Source organism: Centroberyx gerrardi, chromosome 20 (assembly GCF_048128805.1).
Source record: "Centroberyx gerrardi isolate f3 chromosome 20, fCenGer3.hap1.cur.20231027, whole genome shotgun sequence".
NCBI classification, from domain to species: domain Eukaryota; kingdom Metazoa; phylum Chordata; class Actinopteri; order Beryciformes; family Berycidae; genus Centroberyx; species Centroberyx gerrardi.
The window spans coordinates 7838028-7858897 of record NC_136016.1 but is presented as its reverse complement, the minus strand read 5'-3'; the positions used below and the strand labels follow the sequence as shown (position 1 = coordinate 7858897).

At 41.3% G+C, this 20870-nt stretch overlaps 4 protein-coding genes across 5 annotated transcripts in view; 1 reads left to right on the top strand and 3 right to left on the bottom strand.

Annotated features, from left to right (window-relative positions):
- Positions 1 to 2437: 2437 nt before the first annotated feature.
- scd (stearoyl-CoA desaturase (delta-9-desaturase)) lies at positions 2438 to 9248 on the bottom strand. Its single transcript, XM_071907782.2, has 6 exons — positions 9122 to 9248; positions 8612 to 8873; positions 6696 to 6826; positions 6310 to 6515; positions 5310 to 5542; positions 2438 to 5099 (listed from the first exon to the last, which is right to left on the bottom strand). Exons 2-6 carry the CDS (start codon positions 8844 to 8846, stop codon positions 4900 to 4902), a joined length of 1005 nt encoding a protein of 334 aa, XP_071763883.1. The 5' UTR covers positions 8847 to 8873; positions 9122 to 9248; the 3' UTR covers positions 2438 to 4899.
- A 1228-nt stretch (positions 9249 to 10476) lies between these two features.
- dnajb12b (DnaJ heat shock protein family (Hsp40) member B12b) lies at positions 10477 to 15371 on the top strand. Its single transcript, XM_071907798.2, has 9 exons — positions 10477 to 10609; positions 11047 to 11224; positions 11385 to 11530; positions 11683 to 11856; positions 11969 to 12039; positions 12279 to 12388; positions 13499 to 13671; positions 14149 to 14290; positions 14412 to 15371. The coding sequence occupies exons 1-8, from the start codon at positions 10477 to 10479 to the stop codon at positions 14268 to 14270; spliced, it is 1107 nt and encodes a 368-aa protein (XP_071763899.2). The 3' UTR covers positions 14271 to 14290; positions 14412 to 15371.
- Positions 15372 to 15949: 578 nt separating this feature from the next.
- Positions 15950 to 17810, bottom strand: ddit4 (DNA-damage-inducible transcript 4). Its single transcript, XM_071907843.2, has 3 exons — positions 17677 to 17810; positions 17199 to 17434; positions 15950 to 17089 (listed from the first exon to the last, which is right to left on the bottom strand). The coding sequence occupies exons 2-3, from the start codon at positions 17380 to 17382 to the stop codon at positions 16590 to 16592; spliced, it is 684 nt and encodes a 227-aa protein (XP_071763944.1). The 5' UTR covers positions 17383 to 17434; positions 17677 to 17810; the 3' UTR covers positions 15950 to 16589.
- Positions 17811 to 19796: 1986 nt separating this feature from the next.
- Positions 19797 to 20870, bottom strand: part of anapc16 (anaphase promoting complex subunit 16) — a 126522-nt gene continuing 125448 nt past the window's right edge. For both annotated transcript variants that reach the window (XM_071907679.2, XM_078290613.1), the window contains 2 exons: positions 20265 to 20339; positions 19797 to 20177 (listed from right to left, as the gene is read on the bottom strand). In XM_071907679.2, coding sequence (XP_071763780.1) covers positions 20068 to 20177; positions 20265 to 20339 — 185 coding nt within the window. In that variant the 3' untranslated portion in view covers positions 19797 to 20067. The remainder of the gene's footprint in view (positions 20178 to 20264; positions 20340 to 20870) is intronic.

Sequence of the window (20870 nt, the reverse complement as noted above, 5' to 3'; positions counted from 1 at the left end):
AGCCTCCATTTGGTGTTGAAGAGAAGGCAGCTGCAAACAGCCAACTATTTAGTCTCTGTCAGTGTTTCTCAACCTTCACCAGTCCTCAAGTAATCCTTGTCCTGCAGGTTTTAGCGCCAACTTTACTTTTGCACACCTGATTCAATTACGGGCCACACTCATGCCACCTTAAATGAATCAAATGTGCCAGAGTAAAGCTGGAGCTAAACCCTGCAGGATAGAGGGTAGCTAGCCTACTTGAGGACTGGGAGAAACACTGGTCTAGAGTTTCTTCACATTGCTACAAAAGATGTAACGAAGACCTAGATAATAAGTAGGCCTAGCTCTTTACCACTCGATTTCACAGCCAACTTAGGTACTTTTGTTGCAGGGTCCATTTTGCTATTATGTTTGACCAAACGCACTCAATACTATCCGACAAGCCGTATTTACGACTTTTTCAGCTTTTTTTTTTTTTACTACTTTGTTGGGTCGCAATAACGGTATTTCCGAGATTATTTGAAGGCGGCATTTGTGTGAAATGACAATTAGCAAGTTATAACAGGTCGTCGGCTCGATTCACCTTGGATTGGTCCAGGAGGATCAGAAGTCAGGCAGCTGCTGCTGATTGGCCGGCTTCAGTCACACGCTGTGAGCAGCATGGCGTGAAGTTTTTTGGGTTTGAACTGCAGTAACCCGGCTCGGCCGTGTCTGGGGTGATGGTGATATGATGTAACTTTACCGCACATCATACGAGAGAGGAGTGCCCGAGTCATGCTGCCGCGCGCTCACCAAATATGGGACAGCAGACGTCTTGGCATTTAAGGCTGCGCTGCCTGGCACAGTTAGATGAGCCGGATGAGACATTTAGTTTCTGCAGTGTTCATTCCTCTGAAAAAATGCAAATAGTAAGTCGTGGCTTCCCATAACTCTAGCTGTAGCCATACCTAAAAATCTACTACTTTTGCGTGTGTGTGTGTGTGTGTGTGTGTGTGTGTGTGAGAGAGAGAGAGAGAGAGAGAGAGTCAATCATCAAAAAGTCCCCAAATCTCTTAAAATTCCCCATAGCAGCAGAGAAATAACAAATAATTAGACCAAATCCAGGCCCTACAACCTAACATCCCCTGTGGTGCTGACAGGAGACCAAACGAACTGATCAAACACACTGGTCAGAAATTCCACACTCCTGCTGGAACTATTTAACACACTTTTGAGTGTGTGTTAGGTTTCCCTGACATCTGGAACCAAGGACTAATAACTCCAATGTTACAAAAAGGTGAAAAATTAACAAAAGACCTATTAATGTTAAGTTATTAGGCTACAACTGTCAGCATTTTGGAAATTAGACTAACAAGCCTACTATCTAATCATGAAAAACTGATGCTCATTGTGTTGGAAATCAACATCGAACATTTCCTGACTGAGATGACATCATTGCACTGGATCTTTAACTTCAAGGGAACAGAACAAATTGAGGAAAAGCCAAATTGGACTTTGACCAAAATATTGCACATCATATCATATTTCCACCCTCTGTACCCTTATGGAAAAACCTGTTTGGCATGAAGGTCTCCTCCTCAAAATAATGTTGAGGTGTGGTGTGAAGGGTGGAACTTGTGATACAATCAGAACAGTCTACCTGGAGTCAAACTTGACCATAAAAGAACTCCAACAGCCTAAATCCAACCCACATTTACATTAATGAACAGACTAAAACACTAGAGTGACTCTGGTGTCACAAAATCAAATGTGTCCTGTTTGCAGATGACCTGCAGCAGCAACTGGATCATCTGCAACACTTCTGTCAGACATTTCACTGACAGCCAACCAAAAAAACCACAAAACTATGATATATATAAAAGAAAAGGTCCAGATGTCAGAGAAATTTGTACTGGGCTCCAATGAAACCAAACATGAAACATCTATCTGGGACTGAAAACTGTTCTACAGGGAGTTTCTTATGCAATTAAAAAACAATTCCAATCTGGCTGCAAGTATTCAAAGCAATAGTTCAAGCAATTGCCCTATATGGCAGTGAGGTGTGAGGTCCTTTAGCCAATCAGGAATTTTCAAATTGGGACAAACACCCAATTCAAATTCTACATACTGAACTTTGTAAATCTATTCTAAAAGCCCAAACACTGTGTGTGGAGCAGAATTATCTTCACAATGTCATCTTCTATTCAAAAACAGAATCAGATGTTATGAACATCTCCAAATGAGCGACTCCCTCTCCTACCATCACCAAGTCTTCAAATACCAAGAGAATAGAGAAGATTCCTCTGTCAGCTGGTGCTGAGGTTTATATCTACCTCTGTCTTAAATGCATGTTTATATTGATAACTTATATTTAGAGCATTCCCTTTATTACACATGGAGAGAGTGAGTGAGAGAGAGAGAGAGAGTACATATGGTGCATAGTGTGTGCATGTGAAAAAAGAAGAGCAACAACTATTCATTGAATTCCAAGTGTATTGAAAATACCTGTGAATTTTATTTCAGAATATATTTCATATTTTACATATCATTCAATAGACTGACAACCTTTTGATCCCCCTAATCATGAACAAACAATTAATTTTGGCGCTCTGAACAGCAAGAGTTGTTTGCATGGCTTGTGATAACTGTTAGGTTTGGTAAGTGCTCTGATGCTCTAACATTCCCCATTATAGTCGCAAGCACCTTTGTTTTGAAGTTTCATATTGAGATGCCATGTATTAAAACTAGTTGGCACATCCATCAGGGCCCATTTTATTTTATTATTTTTTTTTTTACAAAAGTTAAATCTCTCCTGCCAAAGACGATTAAACATTTGCACCAGTTGTAAAGTTTGTATCTGCTTTTTCTGAAATTAACACAAAATAGATCACTAAATAGTCTCCATTTACCTTGATGTAGTGCTACCATTTACCCTTATGTGGTACGTAAGAATATGTTCCACCTGCTGCACAGGACTGTAAAGCTGGACCTTGGTCAGATTTGCTTTGTGGTTCTTGTACCTATTTGTCTTGAGAGACAGGATGTGAAGAAGATCAGGAATGGATGTAAGTCATAAGGCATTAGGTAGTATCCTGACTCCTGGGAAAAAATAAACAGGTGCTCCAATTCACGGTATTTTAGGAGACTATGCGCCGAATTTGAGACTGCAGCAAATCTATATAAAAAATCAACAAAAACTTCTTTAGAGATATTTTCTTTAGTAAATAAATAAATAAATAATACGTATGCATTCCAGCACACAACCAGAATTGAAGATGAATATAAAAAGCAATGCGCCTGAAATTATTCCAGCGACATTTAGCTTTATAGGACATCAAAGGGAAACCAGACCATTTTTCACAAAAACAACACGGCAACAGTTCTGATGATTCAAAAGCTATGCTACTTCACAGTACATTACAAAAATAGATGCAGTGCAGCAGTTCTGCCATTAGAGTCACCAAAAAATAGCTCACCACAACACCTATACCATGCATGGCATGTTGTTTTGTAACACCAGAACTGTTACATGATTGGCTGCTACATCAACCGACGAGAACCCCATTTGTTTGCTGCGGTGGCCTCGTCTCCCTGCTGCGAATGTTCCAGGACAAGAGAGGGACATGGAGGAAGTCTCGAGAAAAGCAAAGCGACTGACACTACCACATTTTAAAAACCTTCCACAATCGTATGTTGAGTGGAGAAGCAATATCGAGCTACAGTGTGCTATAGGCCCATCTATACTGGGCCACATATGCATGGTTATTAAAATGTCAACAGTTGGCACATTCTTGGTACTATGACATACTCATTAAAAATAACACAAGAAAGTCAATTGAACATTGCATGGTACGAGGTTAAAGTAACATTTAACATTGATTAATAATATTGAATGGCAGTTTCAATTTTGTGATGTGTCCCTTTAGTTGTCCTGAGAAAGCGCTATCTAATCATTTCACAGACTAAATGTGTGTTCCTATTGCACCGTCACAGGGTTATGTATTCAATGGTCAATGCCTTTATCCTAATGGTTTTGACTGTTCTACAGATTTGATTGAATGAAACATATTCTCTGTGCAATTTGCACATCCTCATTTGGAAACAGTTTTGGTATACTGGTTGTCAGTATAGTCAGGTAATGGGAAAACATTAAGGTCTGGGTTCCCGCACTCTTTCAACATGTTTTGTAATCATATTTCGTCATATAAATAGCCAGCATCTTTCAACAGGACATGAAAGTGATTCATATTGTTATCACAGTTTGTTTTTTGTTTTTTTTCCAGATCTTAGAGCGCTCAAAAAGTTCATTTAAACCACTGTAAAAACTTGCTGTAAACTGTAATAATGTCAAACAAAGGCAATAGTCTCCAAATCAGCATCATATCCTATCAGATGAAACATTGTAACTCTACACTTCAGTGCTCTATTCCTTGTAAATTCTGGCTAATGATTGAGTAATAATTCTAGAAAATTGTTTGGCTACATGACTCACATTGCATGAAGACGATGCACACCAAAGTGGCAAAACAGCTAAAAATGTAGTTGACTGTTGAAATGAAGCTACTTCAATCCTAGAACATCTTCGACAACTTTGATTGATTGCCTATGCAACAATTTGTAACACTGCAACAAATTGGGCTGTCTGAGCTATAGGAGCAAAGGCTATGCTGGGAGCTTTGCAAAACATGGATTTTTTTTTATCCATCTTAAACAATTTCTTTTGTTGCAGCTACAAACCACAAAAACAAGCGAAATGATCTCAACACCCTCATGAAGCTGACTTTTATCTTCAGGACACTAGAAATGTATAGCTGTCAAAGGGAACGTGAGGGTATGGTTGTAGCTACACAAAAGAAAAGAGCTCCTCCAAAAAAATTACACTATTTACTTGTTGGCTTCTTTTAGGTTGTTCGTCTTGAAGCTGACCGCATTTCGAAAACCTTAGCCACTTCTGTGGCTTCCGTCCCCTGTGCGCTGTATTCGGCCCTGGACTACTTCCTGGGACACTCTCTTAGGGTCCTTCGCCAGGCCCAAGAAGCACATGAAGTCGATGAAACAAGTGGTGAGGTTCAACTTGCAGCCAAACTCACTTGTTGCATAGTCATAGGGAAACGTGTGGTGGTAATTGTGAAATCCCTCACCTGAAAGGCACAGGAAAGAGTAGTCAACAGTTGATGATAAAAATATAAAATGCTCTCATATTCTTAGTTGACGAGTAATGTGCCAAAAGACATGCATTAGATTCTGTATTGAATAATGATCTGAATAATGTTTAGTGGTCATTTTGATTATGGACCGACTTTCTTTTTTTTTGTTTATATGGGAGCACATTTGAATGTGCATTTCCATACCTATGGCACTGAATGTGACAAACTTGTTCTCCCTGGGGTTGATGCTGTGGTCATAGGGCCTGTTTCCCCACATGTGAGCTGCGCTGTTGACCAGCCAGGTGGCGTTCAGGACCATGGTGTACCTCAGCAGAGCTGGGATGAAATAGCCCACCCACAGAGACTCGCCCCACAGGTACCAAGGCACGAGCATGGGGACGAGGAAGCACATGACCAACACAGACGGCTTGTAATACCTGCAGAGGAAAACACAATGCACAGAGAGCAGAGGAATTATCTTACCTTCCCTTATTCAGGTAGCCATGAAAATGATGGGGGTCAGGCAACACAAGCTCATGTTTTTACATTATATGTTTTTATATTGTTATATTGTTTTTCCATGAAAATGTCTATCGATGTGCACAGCAGGCATTGTTTGTCCAAGACAAATTTCCTTCAGGACAATAAAGTTTATCTAATCTTCAACGCACCTGTTACCTTAACACCTTACCTTAACTTAGCATAAATATCAAATACTCTATCTGTCATCATTTACATGCTTGTCATCCTTTACATTAAACAGAATTCAATGGCAGCCTTATGTGAACCTTAATATGTAGCTCTCAGCAGATGAAATACTGAACGACTTGTTTATAATTGTTACCTTGTTAAACCACACTGACAAATTATAACCTGCATTACAGTCCCAAAGCTTCTTTGGTGGTGGGTCAGATGTAGCAGGTGGAGGAGTTTATTTTTGCCTTATTTGACCTTTAGACTTAATATAATGCTATGCATCACCCATGGTAAAACTGTATAAATAAATACTTACTGTGTACTGTGTATTACTGAATTTGGCACATTATCAGAAAATTAAATGATGAAATGCACTGACACTTTATTTACAGTCCACACTATCTAGCAGAGGAGGAGTGAAGTACACCATTTGAAGATTAAACACTTCCAGATTCATATTTAGTGATTAGGTGAAGTATAAAATGAATCAGTGACTAAAACTACTTACTTCCTTTGAAACATTACAACTTTGTCGGCCTTCAGGTCAGTGAGCTCCAGCTTGCGTCCTTTTTCAATGACATCAGGGTGCTTGCGCACCAGGAGCCAGCCAATATGGGCGAAGAAGAAGCCCCGAATGGCATTGTGAGGGTCAGCATCTGTCTCTGAATATTTGTGGTGAACCCTATGGTCTCGAGCCCATTCAAAGATATCATTCTGTGGGTTGAAGTAAAGACAAAGATTGCATATACTGTAAACTCAACATGGTACTTACACTATTATGAAAACTGCCATTATCATGACTCCAACTCTCTCTCTCTGTGTGTGTGTGTGTGTGTGTGTGTGTACAGGCTATATGTGGCTGTGGGTGTGTGACCTCTGTCAGCTGGTAGATACCTGAAAGGACATGGAGTTAGCAACGCCAAGAAAGATTCTTAGAGGTAATGAGGCCTTGTAGGACCTGTGACTCCACAGGCGATGAGCTCCCGCAGTCACTCCTAAAGCACTTATCAAAAAGCAAAACAGAGCTGTGGGGGAACAGAGGAATGCATCAACAAATTAGTTTGACCACATTCATACACCCTGTCATAAATATTTTATTGCACTAATACTGCACAGTGTGTTAGAGTGAATGTGGCCACTGCTCCCAAAACAACTGCAACAATCTAACCCAGTAGTGTGCATAATCTATTTTCGACACGCTTGTACAATCAGCGACTATGTAACACATTGTTACTGGTAATGTCCACTCATTTTCTATTTTCTATGGTTAGTCAGTGGGTGACAAAAAACTCCACACAAGAGCTGCACTGTAATACACCACAAACAGATTCCTGAGTATCTGTAGTCTATTGTAATGGAGTTATTTTTCACCTAGTTGATTTTTTTTTTTGCCTTTTGAATTAAAACTAATTAGGTCTGCAGATATTCTTCACTATAAAGTTCAATATACCCCATTGGCTTCCCAGCACATTTCATTTTCATGGCATCAGAAGTTGAAGTTAAAATGCAATGATTTCAACTCAGTGAGAAAAGTTTGATGTTGATTTCTAACACAATGAGCATCATTTTTTCCAGTTTTTGATGGTTAGATGGTGCAAACCTTGTAGGACTGAATGAGCGTCTCACCTTCCACTGCAGGACAATATTTCTATCTTTGGGGACAAATATCCAGTGTTGGAACTTTGATACCCCTATGGGACACCTGATTAACTATTCATACTGTCGACCAATCAGAGCATTCATTAAAACCTGGGTGTAGGTGACATCATTTACATCAGGAAGTAGATGGGAATTCTAAATCTGATTCTGTTGACAGCCAGAGGGAGTCAAATTTCCACAATGCTGACAGTTATAATAATTTGGGTAACTTTACAGGTCCTTTGTTAAATGATATCATGAAATTGAGAAATGCAATTCTCATTACACTGGACCTTTACATTTTTGTGCTAGGTTTGTGCTAAGCTACTTGTTTCAAGAGATAAGTGAGGAGGAAAAGGTGTTGTTGCATGCAATTGTGATACTGATTAGTACATTTCAATTAGTCATATCAGATAATGACTAGATGTATTGTAATAAAAAAACACCTATGGCATTATCAGTCAGACTATCAAGCATGATAGGATTGCAACTATCAAAATCTATTCAGAACTGCAGCTTGTGTTGGTTGCATTAATGAGAAATATACAGTACATGCCAATTTTTTATTCTTAAATTAAAATAAAAAGTACTGAAAGTGAAAGTAATGTGCAGTTTTTGTCATTATCCTGCTTCTCTATCAAGGACTTAAGTTTTTTCCGTATTCTTGTAGTACTGTGATATAACATTGTACCATGATAGTTGTTCTCAAACAGACTATTATCATGGAGTAAAACTGATTTTCCTGACCAGCATGCACTATACATTTTTCAGCTTCCTGTTGCATGTTGCAACTTTTATGCTATGATCACAGCCTACACTATACACTGACTATACACTGAGCTACATACTCAGTGTATAGTCCCCTACATATACAGCAGGATATTAGGAGGATCAGACAAACAAGTAGAGATCCGGGCAAGGCAGCCACCTCCTCGCATTAACCAGTGATGAGAAAGAGGGCCGGTTGGCTGACTGCACAGCAATGCCACTGAAGCCTCAAGTAAAGCTGCATGACATAACACTACAGCTGTGATTTGGCTTGAATTTTATTCCACTGACTCAAATCGTTAACGTTAGCCCACTCCAATTTTCTAATTATTTCTCATTCCCCAGCAGCCAGCCTACATGACATGATAAAATAAGATGATAACAGGTTGATAAAATGTACTTACACCAAACCAAGGTCAAAGGAGATGCCAACGGGATAAGGAATACGCCGTACAGAGCACCTATATGCAATAATGTCATCAACATGACATTTTTCCACACGATTATCCTGGGAGGTTTGGGGCCTTCTTTCTCTTTGTATGAGTGATCAAACACGTCTTCTGTTGTGGCTGCCGTCGCCTCTGGAGGAACATTCCCGTTCCTGGACCTGTGCTTCTCCACCGCTTCTGTCTCCGTCATTGTGGCTGTGGGTTGGTGATGTATTGACTGGCAAAGATGAGATACATTTGTTATCTCCGTCATTTCGTGATTATGCGGACAAAACACATTCACATCGCGCATATGTTAATCATTTCAGTGCTAGCCTGGTAAGCTAGCTAGCCGCAGCTGGCTGGTGCGTTGCGGCCGTGGAGAAGAGGATGATGCTGACTTCTAACTGACGAACGACATGCGCTGCGTTGCATAATACCGACATTACAGCTGCAGAAAAAACACACGGCAAACACACAACTCACCGAATGGAGACTGACGAGGCGAAAGGAACAGCGTCTGGGGGTGTTAAATAGTGATGAGGCTGATTTGCTTAACGCTAACTCAAACTACGCCGACCAAATACAGATGACAGTTGGCTATATGCAGCTCAGTACGCATCTGTGAGAGATGCAGCTCGAGGTGCTTTAGCAGCGATTGACCAATCAAGGCTTCGATGCCGCCTCATGCTCGATCTCTGATTGGCTGCGTGTTTATCTGCTGTTCACCTTTTATTCATTCCCTGCCAGATGTATATTTACCTCCCCTAGTAAGCGGTGACTGTCCAGACATGTATTGAATTAATCATACGCATAAGCTTTTCACTCACTGTGGATTGACTGCACAATGACATGAGCACAACGACAATGTGTAGCAATAAGCATCAAAATGAACAAAAATAAGGCAGCTGCCACCAAACCCAGCGGCCAGACATGCACTGCACCCCCACCCTCCCACACAGTAATCCTATAATATATTAATTATATGGAGGGATGATACTACACATATATCACAGCACCCCTCCCTCCCCCTAAGTCACTATAGGAATATAATAGCAATATTCAAGTGATACCTTAAGAGATTAAAAAGTATAAAGTACGATACTGCACTACAAACTCACTACTGAGCACTACACACATGCTGTTAGTTCCCACAGGACTAGCATAGGAGTTAATTACAGTGATACTATAGAGGACAAAAAAACACCTTAGATTACAATAAGGTCATTAAAAACTCACTAATGAGTACCGCAGACACCCTGTAAGCTCTTAAAGGATATTATATGAATACTATAGTGATTATTGGTTCGGGCACCTATATGATGCATTCCAGTTGGCTTCCAATAGGCTTTGAAGTGTTTCTCTGAATCACATGTTATGTAAAAGCTGCTATCAATTCTGAGATAAAGGGCAGAATTGGCAGACATAGTAAGGTAGTAGTAATGAACTGAGAACATAGTGTGACCCTCAAAATGGAAATCTGGCTAGTATCTGGATGTTGTTCATACGCCCAGATAAACTGGTTTTTACCGTTAACGTGAACATGCAGCACTGTTGAACAGATGTGTCATCACTTGCACGGCCTAGATTTAAAAGCCCAGAATGTGTCTCCATCTAGTGGAGAGAGGGTGAAGCGCAGAGAGGGAGCTGTTTCTGTTTATTTAGCAGTGTAAGCAGGCCCATGCTGCTGTTTACTTAGACGGCGGGTCTACAATGGATGGCAACCTCTGACTGATTCACACACTGATATATTATTTCAGCAAGTGCCACTCATTTCGCTTGCGGCACCTGCGTGACGTCATCACCGCGCGTCTTTATTTACTTCTGGTCCAGTAGCCGCAATGGAAGTAAACAGGGATGAAGCGGAGCGCTGCATTGACATTGCCACTGCGGCGTTAACCAATAACCAAACGGAGAAGGCGCAGAGGTTTCTGGAGAAGGCGCAGAGACTCTTCCCGACAGATAAAGCAAAGGGTGAGACGCCCGAGCGGGTCGCTTTAGCTGTGAAGGCATGCAGCATCATCCGCAGCATCATCTGCATCCCGGATGAGCGCTGCAATGCATTTAGCCGGGGCCTTGATAGCAAACTAGCTAGCTCAGTTACGTTATGCACCTAGCTGGTCAAATTAAGTTGTATTTTTTTAAAGGCAAGTAATATTGCTCTTGTGTGGGGTATTGTTTATAAAATATTCAGTTGTCCGGCTCAACATGGCAAGGGACAACTGTGGTTTAAAGGTGTGAATTGCTACTCAGTTGCTTGTCCTTTAGATAAACCCACAAGTCAGAACCCACAAAAACCAGCTTCCCCTCCTGCCTCTTCACCCCTGACCTCCCCCTTCTCTCTATGCAATGGAAGTCCATGCTGAATGCCAGCCTAAATATTCACAACACTTTTCTTATATGCCTTCTAGCACTGCTGGAGTTAATAGCTAAGAATGGATTCACACCCAGACAAGGAAACCACTCAGAGTTCAGCGGGGACTCGGGGCCTCGACAGAGGCAGACCCCCAGTGAGGATATGAGAGCTGAAGAAAAGCCCTCAGACACTGCCAAGTCATACACCGCAGACCAGTCAGATGCTGTGAAGAGGTACTCAAGTCTGATGTTCATGTAGATCTGATACTAGTGAGAAGGAATAATGTATCCTATGGGTTTTATGGGGGCTGAGCGGCTGTACCATGAGATAAAATGCAAAATTTTCAGTCTTTGTATGGCACTTGACGGCGAGTATCATTTGTTCCCTACGCAGGATAAAACAATGTAAAGACTTCTATGAAATTCTTGGGGTCCAGAAAGACGCTTCTGAAGATGAACTCAAAAGGTCTTATAGAAAACTTGCTTTGAAGTTCCACCCTGACAAGAATCATGCTCCAGGTGCAACAGAGGCTTTTAAAGGTAATCTTGGTTATTGGCATCATACAGAAAGCCTATTTAGGGGCTATATTTATGGATTTAGAGTGTGACGCTGTGTTTTTCTGCATTTACATATTTATCTAAAGATGTCTCTTTTCTGATGCATTTGATATCAACTTTGTCATCTCCAACAGCAATTGGGAATGCATATGCTGTTCTTAGCAACACTGACAAAAGGAGGCAGTATGATCAGTATGGGGAGGAGAGGAGACACCCTTCAAGACACAGCCCAGAAAATGGGAACTTCGAGGCGGATATCTCACCTGAAGACCTGTTTAATATGTTCTTCGGAGGAGGCTACCCATCGAGTTAGTTTCACTGTTTGTTTTGTGTTCATGTCTGGCTTGTAAGGCGTTCCCATTGCTTCAAGTGCCACTGCTTATGCTCTATCTGTTGATTGCTGCATGTGGTTTAATCTAGGTAATGCTCATGTGTACACCAATGGGAGAATGCGTTACCAGAGGCCAGAGAGAAGAGAACGACAGCGAGATGTAAGCTTGATAAATTGTTATCCCTGGGGCTCTGCACACTGCAGATTTGCAAAATCATGTACTTTGCTTTGTTAAACAGCAGGGGGAAACATTGAGTCATCTTTACTCAAATTTTACCAGCTGACTCTATAGGCACATTCACTAATATCGCCATTTCCTTTGAATGGTTTTGAAACAGTAAGTATAGGCTGGTGAATATGTCTGAAGCAGCTGTGTCATTTCAGTGTGTTGTTTTGCAGGGAGGCCTCGCCCTCTTCGTCCAGGTCATGCCCATCCTCATCCTGGTTATTGTGTCAGCGCTCAGTCAGATGATGGTCAACAACCCCCCCTACAGCCTCAGCTTCAGGCCGTGAGTGTGATCCCTACTCTGAACGCTTGCCTAAGAACAATGTTAAAAAACACTGCTAATAACACTGATAATCATTGTTTTGCTTGTTTTGTTTTGCTAGTGGGAGTGCAACTAAATATTTATTCACATTACATAATGGTCAAAGTAATCCAATGTCAGAATAAGTAATTATATGAAGGTTGTGCTGACTTACTTGACTTAAACCCTTTTGCTCTTTGGGGAGCATAGGTCATTCATGAACTTTTTCCAGCTGGTTCAGTATATGAAGGTTGCACACTTCTCTCCATATGCAAATATTTATTTTGCATCACCAACATGTTTTGGCATTATGCCTGCTTCAGGGTGTCATGACAATAAAAGTTCTTAAATAGAAACAGGTGTCTATTATTAGTGACATCATATGACCAGCCCCCAGTGCTCCTTGATAACAAATGTTACTAATTTCACAATAGTCAGTGACATAAAATACAGTGTAAAATATACTCAATCTTCACATTATTTGACTTTGGATCGTTGGTTTGCACCTTTTTATGGGTGTGTGCTCTACTACTGAAGTACAATGTAATCCAGTGAACATTTATTTCACAACTGGCTAATTGTTAGATTTTCATGCTTTTTATTCTGTAAGTTTGAGTCAGAAAGCAAAGAATTGTTACTTGAAATGCGTGAAATTTTACTGGGTTTTATCATTTATTTATAGACTTATCTCGTCAATAGTGAAGGCAAGGCTTCGTAATTGGCAGGAATAGATTTGCTTATCTAGTATTTGCAGACTTCGTGTTCCCTGAGAGCGATCCATTTTATTGACATTCTAGTCTGTTGTCTGATAAAAAGTAACCATCTTGATGCAGCCCAAATTAGTTCCAAATAGTCAAAGATCGCTTCTCTGTTTGCAAGGATTCCTGGCTCCACATGTCTAGTATCTCTCCCTGTGTGCCTATCTTTGTGTTTGAGATGCACTTCAGTAGCTACCTCCCCGTCTTTGTGTCATTATCAGTCATGATTCATGCTGAGGGAGACAGCTGGTGCCAGACCGCTGTCATCCCTGGGCTGGTTTCAGTCATGTGAAGTCTAGATCTCTCTCTCATGCTGTGTCCTATCCTCACGCAGGTCAGCAGGTCACACGCACAAGAGGCTGACGGAGAACCTGAAGGTGCCGTACTATGTGGCGGACCAGTTCCCCAAGGAGTTCACTGGCATGAATCTGAAGAATCTAGAGCGGGCAGTGGAGGATGATTATATTTCCAACCTTCGCAACAACTGCTGGAAGGAGAAGCAGCAAAGTACGTTTGCCTGGAAAACAAATTTTAATGACTTAGTATTAGATGGTGTGTTTTGACGATGTGCTGTCGGTTATCCCATTATCAGTTCTGTGACTGACTCAGGTTAGAGAGCCCATCCTTTGACTGGAGGGGGGCAAGAGAAAGGAGAATTTCCCTACAGGGATCAATGAACTCTCCCACTTTTACTATATTGTAGTGAATGCTTCAAGCATATGCTAATCCTCCCCCAAATGGCTGTTGCCTGTTATGCTCAAGTGCTGTTATGTAACACTGATAGAGAAGTGTGAGAGAGTGAAGTATGAGAAAGTGATAATCTAGAGAAAACATTCAAGGCCATTAGACGAAGGCAAACAGCACTTCTTTTAACTGCATTGTGGTGTTCTGAGAACCTTTCTTCCACACTCTGCTCAATTTATTTATGGTGCTGAAAACAGTTTTAGTATATTTGTCATGAATTGTTTGTGTTGTTTCTTGCAGAAGAAGGCATGCTGTACAGAGCTCGCTATTTTGGAGACAGTGATCTGTACCAGAGAGCGCAGAAGGCCCGCACACCGAGTTGTGCCAAGCTATCCGAGATCACAGCTTCATTACATGGTTGAGGCTACTTTCATACTTACACGTAAGCTCTTAAAATGAATACATTTTTCTCCTGTTTTGTTTCTGAACACATTTAACAGTCACCGCCTGAATGCGTGGTTACAATTCCCAGCTTTGACGCATGCTTTCCACCTTGTCTCCAGGTTTCCAGAATCAAGACAAAAGATCATTTATCGGCTGTAAATAGATAAGCTTTAACAATCAGGAGGCTGAACATGACACAACAAGCAACACTACAAACAAACCAGCATCTCTCTCCTTGGAGAACATGAGATACTCAAGATGACCACGAGAATCAGTTAAAACATCTCTTCAAGATATCGGGATGTGGAGTCAACCTGGACGTAATGGTTTGACATGGAAAAACACTCTAAAAATAACTTGTCCTCCTGAGGTGATATGGGTTTGGATAACCTCCAAGCCCCAGTTTTTATGTGCCATGAAGCTGACAGTGCTCAGCTTCACATCATGGTTTTAGCAAGAATGCAGTATGAAACCTAAAAATAGTGAGGTAAGATATAGTCCTACAGATGTCCTTTATGTAGCAGTTGATTAGTTAACCACAGCGAATGCTTCCTCTTCAGTTTTATGCAGTCAAATCGGCGGGGGCGATGAGCTTGAGAGCCGTTCGCTGATTTGACTTCACATGCACATTCTGAACTTCTGAAACTATGCAGGAATAACGTGAAACCTCTGATGAATATACTCCCAAGTCTAGGGTTTGTCAGACACTTTTAACACGTGACAGTTGTCTTCTTTGCTGTAGTGTGTGTGAAAACAATCAGGAACTTGCCCTATACACTTTGCTTCCATTAACTGTAGTAAGGGTCATATAGCTTAATGGCTCTCCACAATAAATGCCATAGGAATGAGAGGCGTACCTACCCACAACAGTGGGACTGTGTCTGACAGGTTCTGGTTTTGGAGTGTGGCGTCTCTGATAAACACCTATCATGGGTTGAAAAAAAGCAATTTTTTGTCTCACTATAAGTTTATAGTACGCTATTTATTGTTGAATTCTTTGTATTATTTATTTTCAAACTGGGTTATCAGACTATAGGAAAATAGTTACGGTCTTGCTCACATTTTCCACCTTGTTTTTACTCCCAAATGAAAAAATAAAACATGGATGGATGAACATGTTGGATCTGAGTCATCGTTCTGAGTGTGTGAAGTAGAGAATGGGGTGGAGATAAAGGCCCAGTCAGCACATTACTCACGTAAAGTTGGCTGGCCAGCTGACTGTGACTGGAAGCCATCGCTGGCAACATGGCTTTGTCCACGTTCACAGTTTGACTGACTTGTAGCCTGTAGGATTGTTCGACAGAGCTAAGCCTTTCAGAATGATTTTGCTCAGCTATTTTGAGCAGATGGTGAATCTTTGCTTTCTTGCCAGGTTGACACATTTTGCAGATTCCATACTTTTTCCCAGATTTGAACATTTCTGTTGATGTTCAGTGTCATGTATGCTGATGCTGGCTGGTTAATGTGCCTGAAATGTGTCATCTAGTCTATATCACTCTATAGCTGATGGTTATTCCTCACTGCAACTGGTATCTTAATATGTTAAATGACAAAGGGCCTTCAACTCTATATTATACACAGTCATATGTTCAAAAGGGCTCATACTAGCAGATTTCTTTGTACACTTTCTTTCATGAAATGAGACAATAGAAAACAGTGACTTGTTAAAAAATAATTTATTCTGCAATCATGAAAGTACAAAAAACAGTGCAATGTGAATATTTGAATATCAAATAAATAAAGTTGAATGCAGGACATGGACAGGTCTACGTTGAAAAAGAAGAATCAAGTTACATTTGACTTCTGCCGAGCTGTAGCTTGCACACATATGAAGCGAGCTCTGGTAGGCCTTTGCACTTAAATCCAAGCAGTCACTAAGGCCCCTAATGGTCCTCTTGGTGTACAATTCAATTAATTGCAATGAAAAAGTAAAAGAGAAAACAATGGTCTCAAAATGACTGTTACCATATAGCTAGCTGCCATTGTATGGTTTCAATAGAAACTGAGGTACGCACTTTAATACTTGCAAATGCCTATATAGTGGTTTGTAATTTGCAAAACGTCATGTCAGTGAGAAGCACAAATGGTTCTGCACTGTTTGCTCCAAGTACCGTGAATTGTGGCTCCCTTACAGTAGGAACAATAGGCTACATCATTACAAAATCCATTCTTAGGTTAAGAAGGCAACGTATACATGTAATTACAATAAGGTTCTTATGTGAGCTCAATTGGGCATTTTAAAAGGATGACAATAAAACACTAAGGCCAGTCCCTTGATGCAAGTATCTCTGCATGTTTCAGCATTCCTCAATGAGCAATTCTTCGGAGCTGTACAGTTTCTTCTTGATCACTCGGAAGCCAGTGCTAAGTTTAACGGCCTGCCGCACTACTGGAGTGGAGGGAGATTTGGTGCTAAAAAGTCCCTGGATTTTAGGCCACAGCCCGCTAGACTCGAGCCTTAACACCAGAGTCAGCTGAAAGGTGGGGACCAGGTAGGGGTCCACCGATATCTGCTCCACACTCTCGCACACAACCCCTTGCTCCACACACAGGTCAATGAGCGCCCCCCTCAAACCGCAGGGCTCACTAGCTGCCAGGTGAAGGAGCTCACGCCCGATGCGCTCCAGGAGTTTCTCGGGGATGAGAAGTTTGGCACATCTTAAGGCGCAGTCTGACTCTTTGGCTTCCCTCAGGCACCCGGCAATAAGGTCCACTACTTCCTTCAGTATGGTCTCCTCCATTGGATCATAGAACAGATCGTCATTAGAGGGAGAGAGGTCACCGCAGAAGTCTGACCCTGATGGAGAGAAACGACAGGTTAGCACCGGACATCATGCATTAAGCGAAAAATCCAATGCACTTCTAGCCAAAGGATTAAGATGTGCCATCAAAACAATGTTGTTTACCTGAGTCAGAGAGGTCGCTCCTGCTGCCATTGTTGGACCTGGACTCAATGCTGCTGCTGTTGACTCCTGCACTGAAATCAGTCAGTCTCTGCACCAGTTTCCCCCAGGACAGCCTCCTGGGACTACTGTCCAAAGGAGAAGGGGGTGAGCTGCCAAGATCACTGGGTGCGGAGAGAGTAGGCATGGTTGTCCTCTTGCAGTATTCAGCTCGTTATCAGCTGCTTTTGTGGTCAGTTCTGTTTATGGAGAGACAACAAAAGATAAGCACTCCCAACTCAAGCTCATGGTAAAAACAACAAAACCGTAAGCAGGAAAAAAGGTAGAAATATATAACCGTAAGAGGCATTTGAGATATTGCTTGTTATGAACAGGACAACTTTGCAGCAAGAACCCCTTTGTTAAGAAAATTTAGCTAGCAGCCGTTTAATTATTCAAATTGTTCAGCTTGCAAGTTAGTAATTGTAAAATAGGTACTTACTGGTTTTTCTGAAGGCGTTAATCCGTCGTCGACGTTGGTTAGTTAGACGGTTACTGCCGTGGAAAAACAGGCTGTTTGCTGAACTTGTTTTCCCTGCGAGTCCTCTTTCAGTCATCAGCTGCCCAGCTCTGCAGCTTCTCCTGCAACAATGTTTTTATATGGCCTCAGTTAAGCCACGCCCACTTCTCGCCGGCCAGCCAATCGAAATGAGAGGCACGCCATCTGAGCTGTATCTTGCCTGGTAACATGCCAGCAGAGGAGAAGAAAGACAAAAAGGAGGAAAAAGGGGGGTGGGTGGTGAATAACAGACCCCAGTGTTATGGAAATCTACAAGAACTTGCCTGGACTTGCCAGGTACATATTGTATCTCTTTGTTTAATATTCCCAAAAAGTATAAATACATGGCTCTGTGGGTGTCCACAGCACTGGCAGCATAAAGGCCCATGTATGCAGGCTCAGTTGGCTCAGTGTTGCAGTGCACATTACGTCATCTGTTTTCCTCTAGCATTACATCAGATTTTTCAGCCATCACTCAGTGTGTGATAGCAATGCAGACACCATATCATCAGTTGCATTGTACAACATTGAGCAAATAATATAATAAAGCACTGTAAAATGCTGCTTTATAATCATATAAATTATGTGATTCCTGTTTTATGTGCTCTCAGTTGCAACCTTATGCAAAGCAATTCAGTAACACAAGGAGTGCATCATCCGGTTTAAAGATTCACCTAATACACCACTATTCAGTTAATATTCATCTCTCTTACATTTATTATTAGCAAAAAAGGCCATTAAACATGATGTTCTGGTGCTATTAAACAGCTTTAAAGCATCAAAACACTGAATGGGAATGAGATTAAACAGATACAGACAGTGAATTCAATAAGTTAAGGTGGGCCATCTAGTATATCTGACAGAAAAACAACTGCATTGCTAGAAAACAATGGAAACTTCTAGAGCAAAGCAGAAACTGCTGCTCTGTTTTTGTCTGACAGCACAGCCTGTGATATACTTCTGAAGTATGCTGAAAGAAAAAGTTTTGGAGAGAAGCCAGATATATGCTGTGTAACAACACGTGAGGAGGCGTGGGATGGACTGTACTCCACTGTACTTTAAGGAGGAACTGAAAGAAACAAACACGTGTAGGCCCAGAATGTTCTAGGTGGGATGTTATGATTTTCGGACTGGTTATCATCATAAACTTTTGACAAGGGAAAAACCTTTAGGGTCACTTAAATATTGACAATGTGGGCTAAGCCGACAGGTTTCAGTAGCATATGCAAAAGAGAAAACACTAGTTTCAAACCTTGAGGAACTATGAGCAAACAACTTAAAAAGTGAATTCCTAAAGGCGTTTTTAAGCTGCGGTATGAAAACAACTCTTGAACTCTTAAAAAACATTTAGGATCCAGCGAGAGGTGTGCCCTGTAATGTCCAGGGACGTCCTTAGACAATCACGCCCAGAACAGTACATTCTGTACATGTACCCACCCCTGCTTTGTAGGAAAACATTCATTCACCGACCAAGACATGAGGGACAGCGCGTTTCGTTTCCTCACTGTCAAAACAGCAGAAAACTGACCAACCCACAAGTATCGAGTTTCAGAGCTGACTGCAAGCAACAGCGACACTCCTATACATTTTCACCACCAGTTATGTAATGTTAGATATGTAAACAGAATTACAAAGAATCAGTTTTCTATGTAAAACCCTATAGAAATTAAATCAATCAAGTGGGTCAGGGCAAACTATACAGCAGCAAGCATATGTAGGCAGCAACTGACCAAGGAATGTCCCAGTGCGACTTTATTTACAAGCTCTCTTTGTTGTGCTGAGTGCTGGTGAAGCGAGCAGCGCTGAGGACCTGCAGAAGGGGGGAGGAGAGACTGAGCAGGCAGCAGCTTAAGATTTATGAGTGACAGTGCAGCCGTGTGGAAAAACAATGCCTCGCTGCAAGGGATGTATTAAGTCACCAGAGATACCCTTTGCCCTTGTGCTGAGGCTACCGGGAGGCTGCACAATACTGTCTGTCACAACACATTTATTAGCCCAGTTCCACCGGAGGACATCTAATGGTGAAACTCGAAGGATTTAATTATCGAATATGGAGATTTTGTTGACAAGTAAATGGTTTTATTTCAGTATGTCAGAATATGGTTACAGATAATTTGATACAAAAAAAGTAAACCATGCTCATACAATAGTAAATCAGTGATAAAATAATACATCTCACATTCATTATCTGCAGATATTATTTCACACTTGTGGAGATAGAATAAAAGAATAATAGAATCTTTAATAGAATTAAACCCCCACCTTTCCTTTGCCCTCCTTGCTAAGCAGTCTATTTGGCTGATATATTAACCAAAGGCAACTAGAACCCCTCATTTATGACGGTGTGAATCCCAATAACTGTTCAATCGGTTTGTACCGCCACTCATCTGCTTCCAGCTCCTCAACCAAACTTGCAAGTTTCTCCATTCGAGACACCTGTTGATCTGGAAGAATACAAAACAGTTGGCCGGTTAGGGGACCAATTTTCATGAAACACAAAACAGATTTTGGATATAAAATTATTGGCTTACCATGTTTCACCTGTTTCAATGTCGATGCAACTTGGTAGCTGAATACAGACTCGCATAAAAATCTGTCTGAGCCATCTAAAAGACACACATAGAGATGTGTTACTCTTGTAAAATGAAACACTGGTGAAGATTTCATAAAAACACGCAGTAGACATTCACTGGCATTCACTAGGCTTATAACATTCTAATGTCAAGAGGAGGCTCATTTCAACCTACTGTGAACAGAACTTCAGGTTAAACATTATGCAATTGTCAACATTATGTAGATGAGCCATTCAAAAGTGTTGAAATAGTGTAAATGCACACAACACAAAAACAGCAACACAAAGAGGAACAGCTCGAGACCTTCAGCCTCACTGTTGTCCTATTCAGCAGTATGCTCTAGTCTTTGTCTTTGACCTTGCAACACTCAGTGCTTTTGTGCCCAATCCAAACTAAGCACATTAATTAGTGCACTTTGAGCTAGACGGGAAACAAAACAGGGGCATGGAGCCAGATGGGCCTTCTGCTCCCATAAACAAATCCTCTTGTGGAGCGGTAATGAAGACTTATGTGTTGAATGGACCAAGAAGCTGGACCAATACCTGGCTTAAGCGTGCAATTGGT

What these genes read in the sequence shown, in the direction of transcription:
- scd (XM_071907782.2), bottom strand. Translation starts at nt 8,846, where the DNA reads ATGACGGAGACAGAAGCGGTGGAGAAGCACAGGTCCAGGAACGGGAAT. An exon ending in CTAACTCCATGTCCTTTCAG is followed by an intron (nt 6,516 to 6,695) that starts GTATCTACCAGC and finishes TTCAACCCACAG; the next exon opens with AATGATATCTTTGAATGGGC. An exon ending in TGTCACATTCAGTGCCATAG is followed by an intron (nt 5,100 to 5,309) that starts GTATGGAAATGC and finishes TGTGCCTTTCAG; the next exon opens with GTGAGGGATTTCACAATTAC.
- dnajb12b (XM_071907798.2), top strand. Translation starts at nt 10,477, where the DNA reads ATGGAAGTAAACAGGGATGAAGCGGAGCGCTGCATTGACATTGCCACT. An exon ending in TGCAACAGAGGCTTTTAAAG is followed by an intron (nt 11,531 to 11,682) that starts GTAATCTTGGTT and finishes CATCTCCAACAG; the next exon opens with CAATTGGGAATGCATATGCT. An exon ending in CTGGAAGGAGAAGCAGCAAA is followed by an intron (nt 13,672 to 14,148) that starts GTACGTTTGCCT and finishes TGTTTCTTGCAG; the next exon opens with AAGAAGGCATGCTGTACAGA.
- ddit4 (XM_071907843.2), bottom strand. Translation starts at nt 17,382, where the DNA reads ATGCCTACTCTCTCCGCACCCAGTGATCTTGGCAGCTCACCCCCTTCT. An exon ending in GAGCGACCTCTCTGACTCAG is followed by an intron (nt 17,090 to 17,198) that starts GTAAACAACATT and finishes TCTCTCCATCAG; the next exon opens with GGTCAGACTTCTGCGGTGAC.